Source organism: Pleurodeles waltl, chromosome 9 (genome assembly GCF_031143425.1).
Source record: "Pleurodeles waltl isolate 20211129_DDA chromosome 9, aPleWal1.hap1.20221129, whole genome shotgun sequence".
Classification (NCBI taxonomy): Eukaryota; Metazoa; Chordata; class Amphibia; order Caudata; family Salamandridae; genus Pleurodeles; species Pleurodeles waltl.
In genome coordinates this window covers 1,140,040,989-1,140,059,026 of record NC_090448.1, presented here as the reverse complement: position 1 = coordinate 1,140,059,026, position 18,038 = coordinate 1,140,040,989, and the positions used below count along the sequence as shown (strand labels likewise).

The 18,038-nt window shown below is 40.7% G+C and overlaps 1 protein-coding gene across 1 annotated transcript in view; it reads right to left on the bottom strand.

Moving 5' to 3' along the window:
* CDAN1 (codanin 1) overlaps window positions 1–18,038 on the bottom strand; it is a 219,765-nt gene that overhangs the window by 50,515 nt on the left and 151,212 nt on the right. The window contains exons 17-21 of the mRNA XM_069208913.1: window positions 11,228–11,282; window positions 8,872–9,005; window positions 4,782–4,885; window positions 2,228–2,374; window positions 1,428–1,491 (exon numbers count right to left, since the gene is read on the bottom strand). Of these exons, the coding sequence (XP_069065014.1) occupies window positions 1,428–1,491; window positions 2,228–2,374; window positions 4,782–4,885; window positions 8,872–9,005; window positions 11,228–11,282 (504 nt within the window). The remainder of the gene's footprint in view (window positions 1–1,427; window positions 1,492–2,227; window positions 2,375–4,781; window positions 4,886–8,871; window positions 9,006–11,227; window positions 11,283–18,038) is intronic.

Below are 18,038 nucleotides of genomic sequence, written 5' to 3'. Positions count from 1 at the left end.
ACCCACATCTGGGCATACCCATCCCACTTAGGTCAACAAAGGCAAAAAGAAGAGATGATGGATGGAATGCTGAACAATGCAAACATTTACCCCCCCAGTCAAAGAGATCTGGGTGTGGGTTTGGGCAGGGGACATTGTCTCCTTTTGATGCAGAAATGCAGTTCTATCAAGTCAATGTTGATAATTTTGTATACGATATGAACAATATCTGTGATTGTGCAGTGACCTCTTACCTTGTGAGTTCTATTCAATAATTGATTTGCCAACTGTGTATGTTGTGCACTGAGCAATTGTTCAATAAAAAGATTTATTTTAAATCAAGCTATTCCATTTGTGTTTTTAAAAGCACTGGCATTTACACTCTGAAAGCACAAAGGGCAAAAAGTACTTTTCTCTACATATGATAATTCACTGTGCTTGTCATCTCAAGACTGGAGTATTATAATTGTTTTGGGCTTCCAACTAAGTCTTGGCATGCCAATTTCAAGACCTCCGCAAACGATGTATCAGGTCAGTTTTTAGCACTTCCTAAATGCTTGCTTCGGGAAACAAATGCTCAGCCTGTTTCCTTTGTTCAAAATTACATCTTTAGAATGCCATGTACGGTCCACAAAGACTTTCTAAAATGGTCAACTACAGATGTTCTGAATCACAGGGACTGGCAGTGACAGATACTCAGAAAGCAGAATTTTGCACATCCTTGTATCTAGTTAATACCTTGACTGTTAATGCCTTGATTCAATAAATGAATGACTAGCACTTCTTACACTCAGTATATCAACCATGGTAAAAAAAGACTCAACAGACCTTCACTTACTTTCATATTGGAAGGATCGCTAGCCTTTCTGAAGGCTAGCTGATGCCCAGGCTGACACTGGAAGTGCAAGAACATCCACAATCTCAACATTAACAATCCAGCCCATTGGACTACTACATGATGCAATGATGAATCGTGGAACCAAAAGCGTTCGGTTGAACCAGTGAGACAGCCCTGCTTGTCATCCAAGTTAGGCTGTAGAATTACCATTAGTATTAGCTTGATAGCTTTACCCTTGTCAAAGAAAACAGCTTTTTGTAACATTTTGCCTCATACTAAGTTAAAAGCATAAAATCCCCTGCAGTTTTTTGGGGCGGAAGAGAGCCCCTCCAGAGGTTTGAAGGAATAGTCTTTATGGGAAGCATCAGAAATGGGAAAATACACAGGGCAAATCTCACCCATATAGCTTTCCACTCGACGATAAATTTTTTAAGTAACTCAACATGCATTTAATGATTTCTAGATATGTTGCAACCAAAGCGCCACAATTAGATTCTTGGTAAAGAGCCTGTAGATCCAAGTGAAAATGATGACCTCCTTTGACTCCTCCCCCCTCTCGTGGATTATCCTACATTCAGAAGATAAAAGATGAGAAACATGCTTCACATACCGCCACAGACGTCTCTTCTGGCAGAAGAACTCGAACTGCTTCTGGACCTTTTTTCTTGCAAAACCTGTGATAGGGTTGATGAAGAGTGTCACTCAACAGAGTTTAAAATCAGGCTTGTGGGTTCTTTACCAGTGCACATGGAGATCTGGTCCCTTGTGTGCGTACATAAAAATGTGGCCAATATGTAACCATTTTAGGTAAGCTTTTTGAGTTAGATGGGATCTCCTCGACCCACCCCTTAAAGCTTATGCCCCAGAGTGTCGACAAAAGCAAAGCAATTCAACCACTAGGTCAAGATGAAGCTAACCATCAACAATAACGTACAGCTACCACTAGCAGTGCTAATTATCTAGTTTATCCTGGATTCCAGTGCAGCATACCCTCCCCTTCCATGCAACTATTTTCTTATTATTTGTATTTATTTTTACTTGAAAGGTAGCAAATTGTGCATACGGACACCGAGGTAAACACCACTAGGCAAGGATACTGTTGGTGGCGGTTAGTGTTATGAACAACAAAATAATTTGATGCAATATAGGATTTCTAGTGTGCCAACAACGCATGTGGAAATGCACAAAGAAATACCACAAACACAAGCTGTGGGCATCTGTCATACTGTCACAGCAATGTGCATCTGTTAAGCTCTGTCCAAATTGTACAATATGCAGCACACACAGTCGCACGGACATGGGATAAACTTTGCCTGCCATTAGGTTGCAGGTTTAACAACACCAGAAAGGGATTGTGAGTGGTCCATATTTTCCAGATTCCGCTCATGTGCTCATTGCTTTACTCCTTACTCGCGTCCTTTGTCCAGAGCCTGTCGCCCATCTTCATACAGCTGGGAGCACACCATGTCCAGGAGCTTGTTGTTGCCGCTTTCATCCGTAATTTTATCCTTTAGCATGACCTCGGCCCTCTTTACTAATTCCGCCACCAGAGTTGCTCTGCAGATAAACATAAGTCAAAACTGCTTTAAACAAATCTATTCAAAACATGCTGCAACACTATACTGGTTAAGTTGAAAATACTGTTAGGATAGAATTCACACGACTAACAAAGTAATATGGAGTTATTGTGTGTGGAAGGGAGTGAATTATGCATTGCTCCATATCTCTCCACATAGTTAGGAATTCACTGAAGCAACTGGGTATTACTAGTGTATGCCAAACCCTTGGAGGTGGAAGGGAGGAATGTAATGTAACAAGTCAAAAGGAGAGATGGTCAGGATAGTCCCTAAAAGACCAGGTGGAAAAAAAGGTTGGTAATAGCTGATTCAAAGACAACTGCATGCAAGATTAACCTCTGTTGGAAAAGTAAGGGTGGGTGACCTCAGCTCAGAAAAGGCGAGAACAGCTGGAACGGATTGTGTCAAATGCCTGCTCAGTCAAATGCCAGCTAAGCAGAGTTTTTCACTTGCGAGGCTCCCCTCTGAAAATCGGACCACTCTCTCTTAAATGCCACTATGCCTGAGGCACCATCAGGTTGCATCTTAGGCCAGTACAACGGACACACACATATATATATATATATATACATATAATATAGGGGTGTGGAATTTAATGAACTATCTACTTGTCCAAGGGATAGGCTGCTTCATAAATAATCTTGTCCAGTAAAAAAAAAAATATACTTGTCCGTTTGGTGCCCTAACAAGGGCAGGCCTAAAACTTCTTCCAGGGTTGGGACAAAAAAAAAAAAAAAAGAAAAGGTTAGCAGGAAATTAAACTTGTAAACATTAAACAGATTTTCACGGGAGAAAATCTACACACACATACTCACTCTTGCTAAAATACAGTTCACAAATATTTTCCAGGACTACAATTTCCAGTCTACCTCTGAAAATTCTTGTGAGTTCATGAAATATAGAAAACTGCACTAAAGCAATGACATAACATTCGTGCACTTTTGTGACTTTCTTTTATAATTGGGCCCCTAATTAAGTCTGGCATTAACCAAGACCTTTTGCTTTTATTAAAATGTTATCTCTCTCTCTCTCTCTCTCTCTCTTTCTATCTCTCTCTCTGTGAGTGATAGCAAGCTACTCTTTCATAAGGAGTATATCAGCAAACAAAGTACTTTTGTTCAAGAATTACTGTGGCAATGTGTGCTTTTGTTTTGTGCCAATGTTTGTTACAAAGGTGAGGGCCCGGCAGCTTCCACAACAATAAAGTTAAGCCATGTCAAAACAAGACATGCATTGACAAAGCCATAAGCAGGGCCTCTGGAATTATGCGGCAGGAGAGAGTCAAATTATGTGGCAGGGTTGAGTAAATTATGCAGCAAGGCAAATTATGCTGCATAATGTGGCACATTTTGTAATCATATTACTTTATTATTTTGTCATTTGTAAAGCTGGTAATTCTGTCTGGGCATTGGTTGCACTTCATTAGTACCAGTTTAACGCCAAACACAATAAGCAATAGAAAAGGTATCAATCCAGCTTTGCAAAGAGCCTTCCACTGAGTGGCAACACATGTGTTCCAGTTACTTTTTTGTTATAGTAACTTTTTAACAGTTTGAGCTAGAAACAATTTTTTGTTAAAATTTGCAGATTATGCAGCAGGTGATGGATTATGTGGCAAAGGCGGCAAACACATAACTGTGCGAAAATCACTGCGGCTGCACAGTTGCATAATTCCAGTGGCCATGGCAATACGACTGACCACCAATTCAGACCTGCTGGCTTTGCCAATGCTTGTTTATTTTCATGTTTCCCGTAATCTTGTTGAAACTGGTTACAATGATTTTCCATTATGAATATTTTTTGAATTACTGCTATGCAGCAACACATTTTACTAAATGATGCTGCAAAGAAATGGTACCTAAAAACTCACAGTAATTTTGCAAAACATTTATTGTCTTAGTTGCATTGTTTTGAAACATTTTATTTTGATAGCATAGAATCATCAATCTTGCTTTCAAGCTTCTGCAAGTATTTGCATCTAATCAGAGAGCATTCTGGATGCATTATAAATAGCCTTATAATGTTAAACTTTTCAAATGTGTGTGTCCTCATTTTTTCACTGGAACCACTGTCAGTAGTGCAGTTCGAGCTACGCAATGTATTTACAAGACTCACAGTAATAATAAAGGCTTGCATTAATGAACCATAAATACATGTTCAAACAGCTTTAACACAGGAACATAAATATTAGCTTATCTGCAAACAATTCCTTCCCTGCTCCGTAATGTAAATTGGCAGCCACAGGGTGTGTGCTGCAGGGGTTTGGTCCTACTTGTCTCAGGGACAAAATAAACATGAAAACCTGTTGCCCTTGGTCCGGCTATAACAATTCCACACCCTTGCTGTATATTTTAGCAAAAGACTGCCTATTCCACTCAAGCACTTACTTTATATGTTTAACACAGTTGGAGCCCACCCTTTCTGCCACAAACTCCACTGTTCTGCGTAAAGATGGAGGCTGGTTGTGGAAGAAGGCTTGTTCCAAAGCGGCCTGAAAAAAGATGAAAAAAAACAAATAAAAGAAAAAGAAGCCAATTACCTTTTCATTATTATTTTTTAATATTTCAGAGATTACATTAAAAATACCAAAGAATGAAACCAAATATATTTATTGACACCTGCAACGCAACACTAAATATGCAGTGTAGAGTAACTTGCAGAACATTTGTAGTGGTTTCTGACGGCTCAGGTGGTTGGCTATTAGTTGATGTTGTGTGCTAATTTATATTGTTCTAAATTATTGGATTGAAAAAAAGGAAAAGATTGAGCTTAATTGAAAATGAAATTTGGTTAAACAAGAATTGCCCCTTCTCTATAAAGGATCAGCTGAATGAACTTCTGGGAGCATCAAATCTGTAAGGCGACTCAGTACACTCAACTCCAGGAGTTCAAAGTCAAGACCCCCATTCCCAGCACATGCTCGATTTGTGGCACATTCTGGAATACTTTAAGTATCTCCCTTTTCTACTGAACACAGGTCAAGAGCCAGCATGCCAATAGTGCCTACTCATGGGGTCAGATTGCATATACATGCAGTACTCTATCAGCAGCCACTTGCAGGGACTGGTAATACATGCATACTTTAATAATATCCATTCATGATTTGCGAACTTGTGTAAAGACATCACTTCGAAAACGTTTCAAGGATTATTTTTCACTGGTAATTGAATACACTTATAACGTTGAGTGCTAGTCCTGAAGAAGTCAGCTGCCATTTATGCAGCATTGACGAAACACATGTTGCCGTCATTTCCTACATTGGTTTGGTTTGGTTTGGATGATTCAAGAATGAGGAGAAATTATTTATGAAACACTGACAGATGTTGAAATCACATGGAGACTATCTAAACTTGTGGGATGAAATTAATAATGTTCGGAGCAATTATGTATGAAAATGATTAATGTTTTGACTTTCTTTGTGATGTGTGCTCGAAGCTATTACAACTTTCAAAAAACAAGAAGATTATCAACCAAAGTGTCATTCTCAAAATAAACACCAGGCCCGTTGGAAAGGCCACTGTGCCCTTTGAAAAAGAAAAAATTAAACATGAGAGATAAACTTGTTCAAGCACAAATTGAAACAACCCCCACAACTGGTAATACCACATCTTCATAGAACTCTTCACCTGTTCAAGAACATAAACAAAGTGTCTGATCTTGGTTTACAAAAAATACCTAAGGGGATGATCTTCTTTACAACAGTGTCAAGATTAAACATCTACAAGACTGAAATGTGTTCTATGGCATTATTTATTAACGTGGCCTCTTATTTTAGGATAACTAACCTGTAGGAAAAGAAAATCTCCAGATGCATCGAGAATCTAGAGCAAAATTATTACAGTACCCAGAGTATGTTCAAAATAGAGGCCACCTTGATTCTAAACTGAGGATTACAACGCAAGGCCTCAATGGAAGCACTGAAAAACATATTGAAGCAATTAAACAGAAGAGGAATGTCAAACATATGGCACTGTAGGCTTCATCATAAAAACGGTGTACCATGCATCATCTGCAGGCTAACATGTATATCAATAATTCGCTGACACATGTACACAACCATGATCTTCACACAAGATTGTTGAACAAATCTGAGTCCTCAGCACAAGAGCAATATTGCTGTATCATCCCACCAGCAGATTCAAACCCAAACAATGAAGCCATTTTGGGATCTCAAACTAACTTAGGATCTCGTAGTTAGGCAGGACTTAAAAGAATTCTGAATCTCACGGTTAACCTCTTAGAAGGAAAACATGAGATGGGTGCCATCCGCATACAACACCACCTTGAAGCCACAAAGGCTGAATGATGTCTGCCAGGAGCCAAATAAACACTGAACGAAGTTGGGCTTAGAACAGAGCCCTGGAAACCACACCTCAGAGGTTTGGTCCTGAAGGATGAATGTGGAAGTTGAAGTCTGGCGCCGAGCCGACAAGAACACTTTTATTCAAAGCAAAGCAGAATCAAATATTTCACCCTTGACCAGTCTTTGGAAGAGGACAGAATGAGAGACTGTTTCAAAAGCAGCTAAAAGAACTACTAGCACCACAGCTGCTGCATGACTCTGGTCTAGGCTCAGCTTGATAAATTCTGTAACCTCAAGCACAGTAGATTCAGTATTATGACCCAACCTAAAGCTGGACTGCGAACTATAGAGAGAATTGCTGGATTCTAGGTGATGATTAGGCTGTCCGTTTACTATTTTCTCCAACATCTTCCAAAAGGTTGGGAGTACGGAAACTGGCAATAACCTGGAGGTCATCTGTGGGCTTTTTATGTTTTTTTAGCAAGAGAACAACCTAATGGTGCTTCCCCATCTTCTGTACATTGGCCTGGTTCTGCGCTAAGTTGAAGAGAGCGCTAAGAACTGGATTTAGTATAGACACTGCTTGTATTAGAATTTGAGGGGGTTCATGGATCTTGTGGAGAGCCAGACTGGCAATTCAGGCAGGCCTAAGCGGATTCCTTCATAGAAACAGTCTTGAAGTGAAACGGGATTGGTCCTGCAGAGGAGCAAATGAAAGGGATTGGTCTGAACTAGGTAGACTATCAGCACCCGTGTAAACCCAGCACATATTGTTTTGATTTTACTCTGGAGAAATGAAGATAGATTTTCACAAAACTCAGCAGAAGCTATAACATGTTTACTACATGCCTTCAGAGCAAGGAAGAATTGGACAATTTAAAAACGTTCTCCAGACGCATAAGTGACAGATGATTTCTGATTGAAAAGGAATCAGCCTGGGTCTCACATATGGAAAGATGGTATTTGTTAAGGCTTATGTGGATCTCAGTGGGATCATATGTTTTCTCTTAAATCTCTCTAGCCACTCTAGTCTGAAAGGATTGAAAGTAATCCTGGCACTGACTAAAGTCATAAGCAAAACAGTGAATGTCAACTTCCTTAACCACACAGTAAATACAGCAATCAAAGTCTATAGACCATGTGGCCAAGTAAATATACATTGTAACCGCTGCACAGGTTTGATTGATAGTGGCTTCTGGGACAGTAAAGACACAAGGGTCATTTCAGCAGAATATCACATACTTAGGCATACAATAAACCTTCTCTTCTAGGTGCTCGTCTTAGTGGCAGGAAAAGTGGTCAGCTTCCTATAAATGGATTGTATTGACTTCTATGACGGCACGCCTTTGTAGTCATTAACCAACACTTGAATATGCTTGAGGGCGCAGAGCGCCAACAGTTAATTCCCAAGAGTACTAAATGTTAGTCTCTACGGTGAGGAAAGAGGAGACAAAAAACTCCTACTTTAATGAAGCCCATTTTAAGGAAACCAGTAAGTTTGATGCCTCGAGTATTTATTCTCTGACATATTTAGCTAGTCAACCCACAATGAGCAACCACACAAAGATGACAGAAAATGTTGATGGGGATCAAACAAGGTTTGGGATGAAATTCAGGAATGCATGTTTTACTCCAGCCTGTAAGCCTTTATCAGTTCCTGTTTAGGAGTGAACACCATCAAATACAGGGGCTTTAGTTCCCACAATCCAAGAAGCTACAAAACCTTTATCTAGTTTACTTGGAAGGAGAACGGTTTTCATGGTCAGGGGACTGAATGTGAATTATGAAGCCATCAACTTAAGAATCAGTTTGTGAGATAGAAGAAACAATGTCATTGCTGGGTTCAAGGTTACTGATGGTCAACCATGAAGGGGAAGTATCAACCATCCCACCTTGTACCTGCAGCATGCCTTAACTACAAACAGGTAATAACAAGCTTAATCACAAATAATGAGCCCAGAAAAACCAGAAAGGACCTCTATACATTTTTAAGGTGGTGCAGTGAGAGGGTCTTGAATAGCCTACGATAGAGTTCATTTAATGATGATTCTCCAGAACTAGAACATCAGGTGGGAGCGGTCTCTAGCTAGGTTGGGCACAACAAGGACACCAGAAGAAAGGAAAGTGGTGGTAACAATGGGAAACTAATAAGAGCAAGAAAGTGCTCCTGGTACCTGTAGCTTTTTGTGGGTCTCTGCTGGCTTGGGCACCAGAGGTTCTGCAGCGGTTGGTGTTATTTTGCGAATAAATCCTCCATTCTTGCTGCCACTCCCTGCCACAAAAGAAGCCAACAACTTGCGTAGTTCACCTGCAAAAGAAATCACATTTCCAATGGAATGCAAATAAATATTTCAAAACAAATTGAATTAAAACCACATTTGCTGTAACATTAATGAAAGGGTTAATAGAAGCATGAATGGGGTTGTGAATGGCATGTGCTGCCTGGGTTGGCTGCAGGGTCTGGACCAACAGTGTTCATGCACTATATGTGGACATCTACAGAAAGTGGAGGTGTCATCTGCTCCTGCCTCACCGCATTTACAGCAACTAAGTGCCAGTTTCATGTGTTTTATCAGTATTGCTGACAAATTCTGAAGAAACAGATTCTTTTAAGTGCAACCAACAATCAATCTTATGTAGTGTAGTAACTGACACATTTTAGTGGAGTGGCTCCCACCATTTTGACTTCTGTAGACCCCCACTTTATTATTACTGGATTCCAGGGACCCCCACTGAATCATTATTGGAATATGGGGACCCCCTCCCCCCAATGAGTCAATACTGAAAGCTGGGGACCTAAAAAGTCAATAATATTTAGGCGGCTTTGCGGACCCCCAGTGGTCCCCGAACCACAGGTTGGGAACCACTGGTTTAGTGGATCTTTCTATTGTCGACAAGCTATTCTCCATGTAACGTCAGATCATTCCAATCTCAAGTCCCAACTTCCTACAACCGCTGGTACCCTTTTGATACTTCTTTGTTCACTGGGATACATCTATTAAATTCCTGTTTGAGCTAGGTGAGCTGGGCTGATGTGTTTCCAATACGAATAGCTCTAAGATGCCAGAGAACTGAACTAAGTGAATCTGGAGAACTCTCTTTATGGATTCTGCTAACCCTTCCTGGTCTGCTGTTACCTCTAATTCTAGCAATTTTCAGTGAAGTATTTAGTAAAAAGCTCTTCTTGCTGATGATGCAATACACAGGGTCCCCAGAGGCAGAGCGCACTTTGCTATACCAACCTCCAACAATTGAGGACATCGTTCTATGAGCATACACATTCTTCCGTAAGCCTATGGACTCTGAAGACTGCCTTCTTGATAGCCATCTTGTCTGCTCATAAGGACAGAGAACATCACTTTTCTGGACAAACTGGCTCTGTGCATGTGCAAATCCGATTTTACTAAAAAGGTGGCAGTGTTTCACATGGCCCAGTCTGGCACTCTCCCCGCTCCTCCTCATCTTCATATTTCATCACATAATTCCACTGCTCACACACACTAAGAGGCCAGTATCCCTCCTGACTTGCACAAAGGAGTGTAATTTTATCAGATGACATCACTGTTAATCTCACAAATGGCATCAGTGACACAGCCTAAGACGGCTCTTTTCTACATCTCATTGCACATTCAAAACATAGCCCTCAACTATCACGGAGCATGGCACAGCACCTGTGGGAAAAATATTGGAACTTTGTGGGCATTTGTCAGTATTTATTGGACATATATTGGTCTTTTGCACCCAAGTATTGTGAGTGCAGACATCTGGTGGCAGTGAGTGAAACTGTGTTCTTCATTCACGTGAAATGAAATGAAGTGAAGATATCAGTTGCCACATAACTTTTAAGACATGTTTCCAGTCCTTTGCAGTGCAGTACTTTCTTAACACGCCTGCAGAGACATCTGATGGCTGTCACTGAGGCAGATGAGGCACAACAAGGAATTGTCTTTTCACCCTTTGGATGATCCCCTTCCACATATTTGCCATTGTTCTACTAAATGCTGATCAAATTAATGATCAGTCTCAAAGAATACACAGAGTATAACCCTCAAATGGTATTTTACATCTGTTTTATGGCTTTGCCATCAGTTATCAACAAGATGAGAAAGTAAACATCTAATGTCTTTGTGCTGCACAAGCATATTTTTGTACTTTATAAAGCATGCCTGCGCCACTGGGAAGTGGCACATCATAAATATGGTGTCACAATGAGACAGGGAAATGTGAGCATGTTTACAAAGTAAGTAGTGGCAAAAAGTGTGTAAAAATATGCAGGGGAGAAGAACCATAGCATCAACTGGGCATACGGTCTAGGATGACAGAAGAGGGTCAAGTGGTGGGCTTTGAGATCTTTCGTGAATTACTCCAACCATGGAGCAAGTCGCAGGTGCTGTAATTCCCGCTCAGGCAGCTAGGTTATCTAGCCCTTGCTCTTCATCACAATTCTGAACTCCAATAAAACATCACACATTAGATGTTTAGGGCATGAGGAAACAAAATCAATAAAACTAATAAATCCAGTTTACTTACTGAGGTAGGGGCAGCAGATATAGAGAAGTTGCTGATCCACCAATGGAACATAATCCTATGAGAAAAGTAGAACAACATTCAATTGAGCTCTTTCAGCTGGTTTCAGTGACTTAATTTTAAATGCAGAACCAGAAAAAGCAATAACAAGTAATCAACTACTGCACACATTGTTCTAGTCATATTTCTCTAACACAAAGCAAAAGAATGAGGAAAAGCTACTTACCTCTAACAATGAGACTACAGTTTTGACATCTTCCATATTTAGAGACTAGTTAAATAATTCTCCTGTCTAAAGACTAATATTAAGTACTGAATATTTGTAGCAGCCTTACCATATCATTAAAAAGTGAACTTCCAATTCTCCTGTGTTTTTTGTTATTTATACACATGTTTTGTAAAGTGCTACTTGTCGCTATACGTTCACTTCAAAGTGCTCAGTCATACAGAGAAGGAAGACTGAACAAAAGCACACAGGAGTTAAAAACCCACCAGAGACAAAGGATACTCCTATCTAGCACTGCTTGACTGAAGATCTAATAACAATTTTCCAGTTGAACACTTTAGTTTGTGGCTTTTCTTTTATTGAAGAATTAGGCATACAGCATTGCATAGGCCTCATTTTATGAGCCATCTGGCTATACCTCAGGGAAGAAAACTTTGAAATATTCACTCAGAGCAGAGCCAGAATTGCACACTGTATAACAGCTCTGAAAATCAAGTCCAACAATGTGTACCGGGACAGGGACACCAGGGCCAGGCTATCGCAGGGGGACGAAGGCATGAAGGAAATCAAGAAAGTATGTAACTCTCCATGAAATAAACAAAGGTCTCTGTAGAATCAAAGTAAAACCAACAACTGGGAAACTACAATACACAGTCCCCACCCAGATCACCACCAACCAAACGCTGGACAGTCTTCAAGGATGTCAGCAAAACAATCAGCTTCATCAAGTTCTCAATAGTTAACGCAAGTTGTGGAGTGTCCCCTTTACTCTAGCCTTCTGTCTTTTCAAATGCCCAGGTAAATACACAGGAGCGCTTGTTTGCAAGAAAAAAAACTTGACCTCTTCCTAGTGTTGAATGTGTAGCTTTGATGGAAACCAGAAAGAGACCTTCAGACCGCACAACAGCAGTTCTTTTTTATGCTTTGGAAGTCTTGTGTCAGTGGCTGTATAGTGCAGTGAGGTCAAGGTATACATGAATTATACAGCCGTGCAGGACCAGGGCTTTTCTTGCCATAACTGCTCTGGTTTGGCTGCATTGCAGAACGATCATTTGAAATTCTGTAGATGTAAGACTGTTGACTGTAGGGTCAGTTTAAGGGTAGAGGTTCAGTGTTGGTTCCTTTAATGTTAAGATTTGTAGATTTGGCTCTGTTCAAGCTCGGGTCCGGCACATACTCAAATTCTTTATTTCACAGAAACAGTTAAGAGTAGGATGATGCACTTAATTTACCCATAACTTGTTGAAGTTCCCAAAATTAATTTTCTTTTCCATTCAAATACTGTTGATGGCTTGAAACTCAACACTGGTTTCCTCATTCATACATCAACGTGTATGATTGAATTTTGTAATCCAAACAGCTCCCCCAAAACTAAGGCACATAATATTCACAACACACAGAAACCATTCTCTCATTCACTGGAAGACCCTTCCCATCAGTCCATATTGTTTTGGCTCTTTAATCCTTTTCAGACAAATGCCAATATGGACATGGTTTACACTTGGAACTGCACCCAGTATTGTTCCTGCAAACTATTAGTAGGGCATATATATTGTTGCTGAACAAAACAGAGAGTATCTCTGCAGAATTTCACAGAACAACCTATGATGGACAAATTTAGAAGATTCAATATTGACCTGCTGTTTATATACAAGGAGAAAGAAAAAGATTTATTGAAGGCACTGTCCATCAATCAGATACATTAATCTAATCTAGATGGCAATTTATCATGATCCACAGTCTTGACTGCTGCTGAGAGGTAAAGGAGGATCATTGCCCCTTGTTATCCTTCCTGGAGGATGAAGAGCACCTCTCTGGTGTTAGCCAAGGCACCTTCAATTCATATTATGAGCCAGAGCTGCCACTTCAAGTCATTGAGGAGGTGGGTTGGTTCTACAAGGTTTTATAGCAGTTCATTTACATCTTCATATTGCTGTCAGGTAGTGCTTGCTGTTTTATTTAATGATTTATGGCCATTTCCTGTGAGGTCCTGACAACAACTGCTTTGCCTCAGGGGGGATAATTGATGAGCTTAGTGAGAAGGGCCTTTTTCACTTTCCATAACTGCTTATGGTTGTCTCTTTTGAAGCTCTTGTATGAAATCTTGTAGACCTCAGCAAGTGTCTGTCAACTTGTGATTGAATAATTTGTTGGTGCCTTTCGGGAGCTGTTTGTCTTTTCTTATTAGTTTTCATGCCAGCTTAGCCAGTGCAATACAGAAGGTTCAACAACAGTGTATTTGGGTTGTTGTTGGGTTGCCAGAATTAGTCCTGCTACTTTGTATTGTGTGTCAAATCCTGCCTTCCAAAATGTTCTCCAGCTAACGCTCTGTTGCAGGTTTTCGCTCCACTATGTTGTAAGAGTGTGGACAAAACAGCAGATTTGAGAAAAAGAAAGAGGTGATCTGGCAAGATCTCCAGCAAAACCTAGATACTCAAACTTACAATATTATGTATGACTATGCAGTTGAGTGTCTGCTCTGAACTGTAGTGGGAGAGGGGAGGTGTCATGGAGAACTTGGCAGAATCCTAACACATTCATGATTTCAACCCTCTCAATTGCAGGTCAATTGTCAAGTCTGTATAACAACATCCTAAATTTGCTAATTAACATGATTTTAGGGGACAAGGCCTGTTGATACAATGGTAAGTGAAGCATAAATATGACAGAAATAACACCACTAAACCCGAAAATGTTCACAACTCATATAGTCTGAGTTTCCTGTGCTCCACAATGGAATCAATATAGAGCTTTTTCTGAATTAGGCTGTCATGATGTTTGAACATCTATGAAACAAACTTCCTATGAGGATGAGTCCCTTCGATTAAGCACAATACTCCGAGGTGTTCCTCCATTATACTCCCAATGATAAATAAGGTTTAAGGTCTGTGGATTTTCCAAGACTTTTAAGGCTGAGCAAGTTTTACATTCACTAACACATCTTTTTTGGATCCCAAAGATCTGGCTAAGTTCGGTGGTGGATAACAAGGTACCGTTCTGGACTGGGGAGGTGCATGTCTGTTTGCTTTCTGCTTAGATTATTGAGGTGCATAGATCCATACTCTTCATTTACGAATACCTTGTCAAAAAACCCAATACTTGCAAGCATTTTGAGGGACGTGATTCACACTTATAGGCTTTTTTAGTACATTTGAGCACTCCGACTATTGTTTATGTACTTTTATTCAGTTTCATTTCTATTGAACTTGCTCATTTAGTTGTGCAGTAATAACTGAATTTTTGCATAGTGGTCCTCTTCAATTGAGAAGTTATAAAAATACATAATGGGCTTTTCCATACATACCTACTAAGCCAAATGGACCAGAACCACCTTAGCCACTTTTTTTTTTTAGCATCACAGCTTTTATGTGTCTGAAGGCAGGGCAGTGGGAGAGCAGTGAGATGTAAAGGTTATGAGGAGTGAAGGTTATGTGTGTCAGCCATATGTTCCTGACTATGAAGACAATTAGACAAGGGATTTAGTTCACCCTCCCCTTCTCTAGTAAAACCACTCCTAACACAAAGTGACTTAGTTTAGGCCCTGAGAACAAATGGTTGAAATTGATCAGATGCTATCGCCAGGTTGGTTGACGTGATTAAGGTGCTAGGTACTTTTTGGAATAATGAAAGGATATGAACAATTGTTAGTTCGCAGGCGACACTACAGAAGCGCTTTTGGGTCTTCTCAGTTGTTTCTGATGAGGCCAGTAGGTTGTCTGGATTGGCCGCATGTTATCACATAGGCTATAAAATGCACACTTCTGCCTCTTGAGGCTCCATGTTTTTTTGTGTTTTTAATATAGATGCTCAGTATTTCCTTTTACTTAAGTGAAAAGCACAACTGTGTGGTAGTTGTCTCGCTGTAAGGATGCCCTTAAGTAACAAAAGCAGCAGCATGCGCCCTATAGACGAGTGTGTCGCTCTTCAAAGGCACTAAATTTGTTGAGCAAGTGGGAATGCTTGAAAAAGTCCAATGTCCAGAACAGCAGCCCCTGGGAAGGAGTCAGGTGTGACTTAGGCACATTGAACGAGAATGCCAAAGATGTGAGGCAGTTTGCACTCATGTGGAGGTGGTCTACAACTGACTGCAAAGAGCCCGCCTTCAGCAGCCAGTCATCAAGGTATGGGAAGACTGGTATTTCCATCCTCCAAACATGTATTGCGACCACTGCCATCACTTTTATGAACACCAGAGTGGTACTTGTGAGGCCAAAGCAGAGCACAGAAAACTGAAAATACTTTTAGCTCATTCTGAACCCACTGCTTAGTTTGTGCCACTATGTTTCGGGGGCTTGGCACCATCACACGTTTATCAACACTGGCACTTTGATAGTCTACCACATAGTGACGGGGTTTTGATAAAAAAAAATTAAAGAGTACATCAACAAACTACTTAACAATGTAATATAAAATATAATACCAGCACTTGCAGACCTTAAATAATCCAAACAGTCACATTTGTAGGAGTGTAAAGGTTAGAGGATAGCAATGGTACTGGCACTTCAGTAAAGGTGCTAGTCTTGACTCCAACATTTGGGAGGTGAGATTGAAAACATTTGCAGCCCTCCGTATGACAACAGCAAAAGAAGCCAAGTCCTCTGTGAAGGACCCAGGCAGTAAGTTTAAACCAGTGTCCAGGGAGGTGCCCAACCCACTGGCATTCTGAAGATCCATACAAATATTTTTCTAATCGTAGTATTTTGAACTGATGCAGCAGAGTGTACCTGCAAGAACCAGGATAAAGAGGACTATAGAGAGGAGAAAATAGGTGACCACTCACCCTTGACGAATTAGGGACAATCTGACAGAGTTTGGGTGAAAACATAACAGAGATGTGAAAGAACTCTAATAGGAAGGAAAACAATATGACACACTGTGTGAAATGGGAGATAAAAGTCACACCATAACACAGTAGCCCTAGCTACACTGCAAAGCTTCTGAAGGCAGCCAACAAAGATGTTGGCCCAGTGTCCCGTTCCTGAGAAACAATGAAGAGGATCAGGATGCAGGTATGGTCCTGGCTTCAGAAAGCAAGCGTTTTCTTCTTGTATTGTATTGTATTTGCATTTATATAGCGCATTCCGGCAATAAACATTGAAGCACTGACAAGTGAGAAGAGCAGAGTAAAGGCAGCAAAACAGAAAAGAACAAATTACTGGGAGAACAGCCAGGTTTAGAGAGGTTTACAAAAAGATAGATAAAGCTCCAGCCTTCTAATATGTACTGGAAGTGAATTCCAAAGCCTAGCTGCTGCAACGGAAAATGCCCCGTCTCCCCATCTGGCTTTCTTACAGCACGGGACAAGGGCCTTGAGGAGGCCTGCTGATCTTAAAAGGCAGCTAGGAGTGTACCATTTTATAGTGGACTGGAGATATTCATATCCCTGGGCATGAAGAGCCTTATGTGTAAGACAGAGAGCTTTGAAGGATATGCACTTTCTGATTGGAAATCAGTGAAGCTATCTAAGACTCTCACTGGCTGAGGCCAACCTGGATAGACCTAAGACTAAGCAAGCTGCAGTATTCTGTATGAGTTGATGTTTATGTAAGGAGCACGGATTAATATTCAGCGGTATTGCATTGCAGTAGTCTAATCTAGAAATGACAAGAGCAAGGACCACAGGAATTCTGAGCTCGCCGGAAGGAACAGTAAAACTTTCTTTAAAGTTTTAATCACCGAAAAACAAACTCTGAAAGTTTGATTAACCTGTAGGTCGAATGTCACAGAGCTATCAAACAGAATGCCTAAATTTTTCACTACTGGCATGGGGAATGGTAATGCCCCACAAGACTCAGGCAACCAGCGGTTGCCCCAAATGGGCCCCAAATGTTCATTGTTAGCCAGTTCTGGCTCATCCATGTGTTCACATCCCTCTTACAATTATGGAACCTGTCAGCAACCTCTTCCCAGTCCCTATTAATAGACACAATAAGCTACATACCATCAGCATATGAAGAGACCTGGAAACCATATGAACAAACCAGTTTCGCCAAGGGTGCCACGTATAAATTAAAAAGAGTAGGGCTAAGCGAACAAGGGAGTTGAAAAGGGGCAGCTCTATAGTCCCCACAACTCATAATAATAGATCTTCCACTCAAAAAGGACGCCAAAATACCTAGGGCGGCATCTCTTACCTCTGCCTGTTGCAAATGTTGCACCATCAACTGCATCAAATGCTGCCGAAAAATCTATTAGTACCAAGATAGCTACTCCTCCCTGGCCCACTTGTCTACATATGGAGTTGGATGAAGCAATTAAGTCGGACTCCGTGCTATGGAACTGCCGGAACCCGTGTTGGGAGGAATCCAGGCAGCCTTTCTCTAGAAGACAGTCCGCCAGTTCAGTATTGAGATGCTTTTCAAGTATCTTCACTGGAGCAGGCAGGCGGGAGATCGGGTGAAAATTCTTCATATTGGCAGGATCACACCCATGTTTTTTTTTCAGTGGTTTAACAACTGTCTCTTTCCAGGTAGTTGGAAAAACCTTAGTCTCCAGCACTTCTACGAAGGTGGCTTCAAAAACCTGGGAAATAAGATCTGCAGCCAACTGTAACACCTTAGGAAGGCAAGGATCATCCAGAGACCTCCA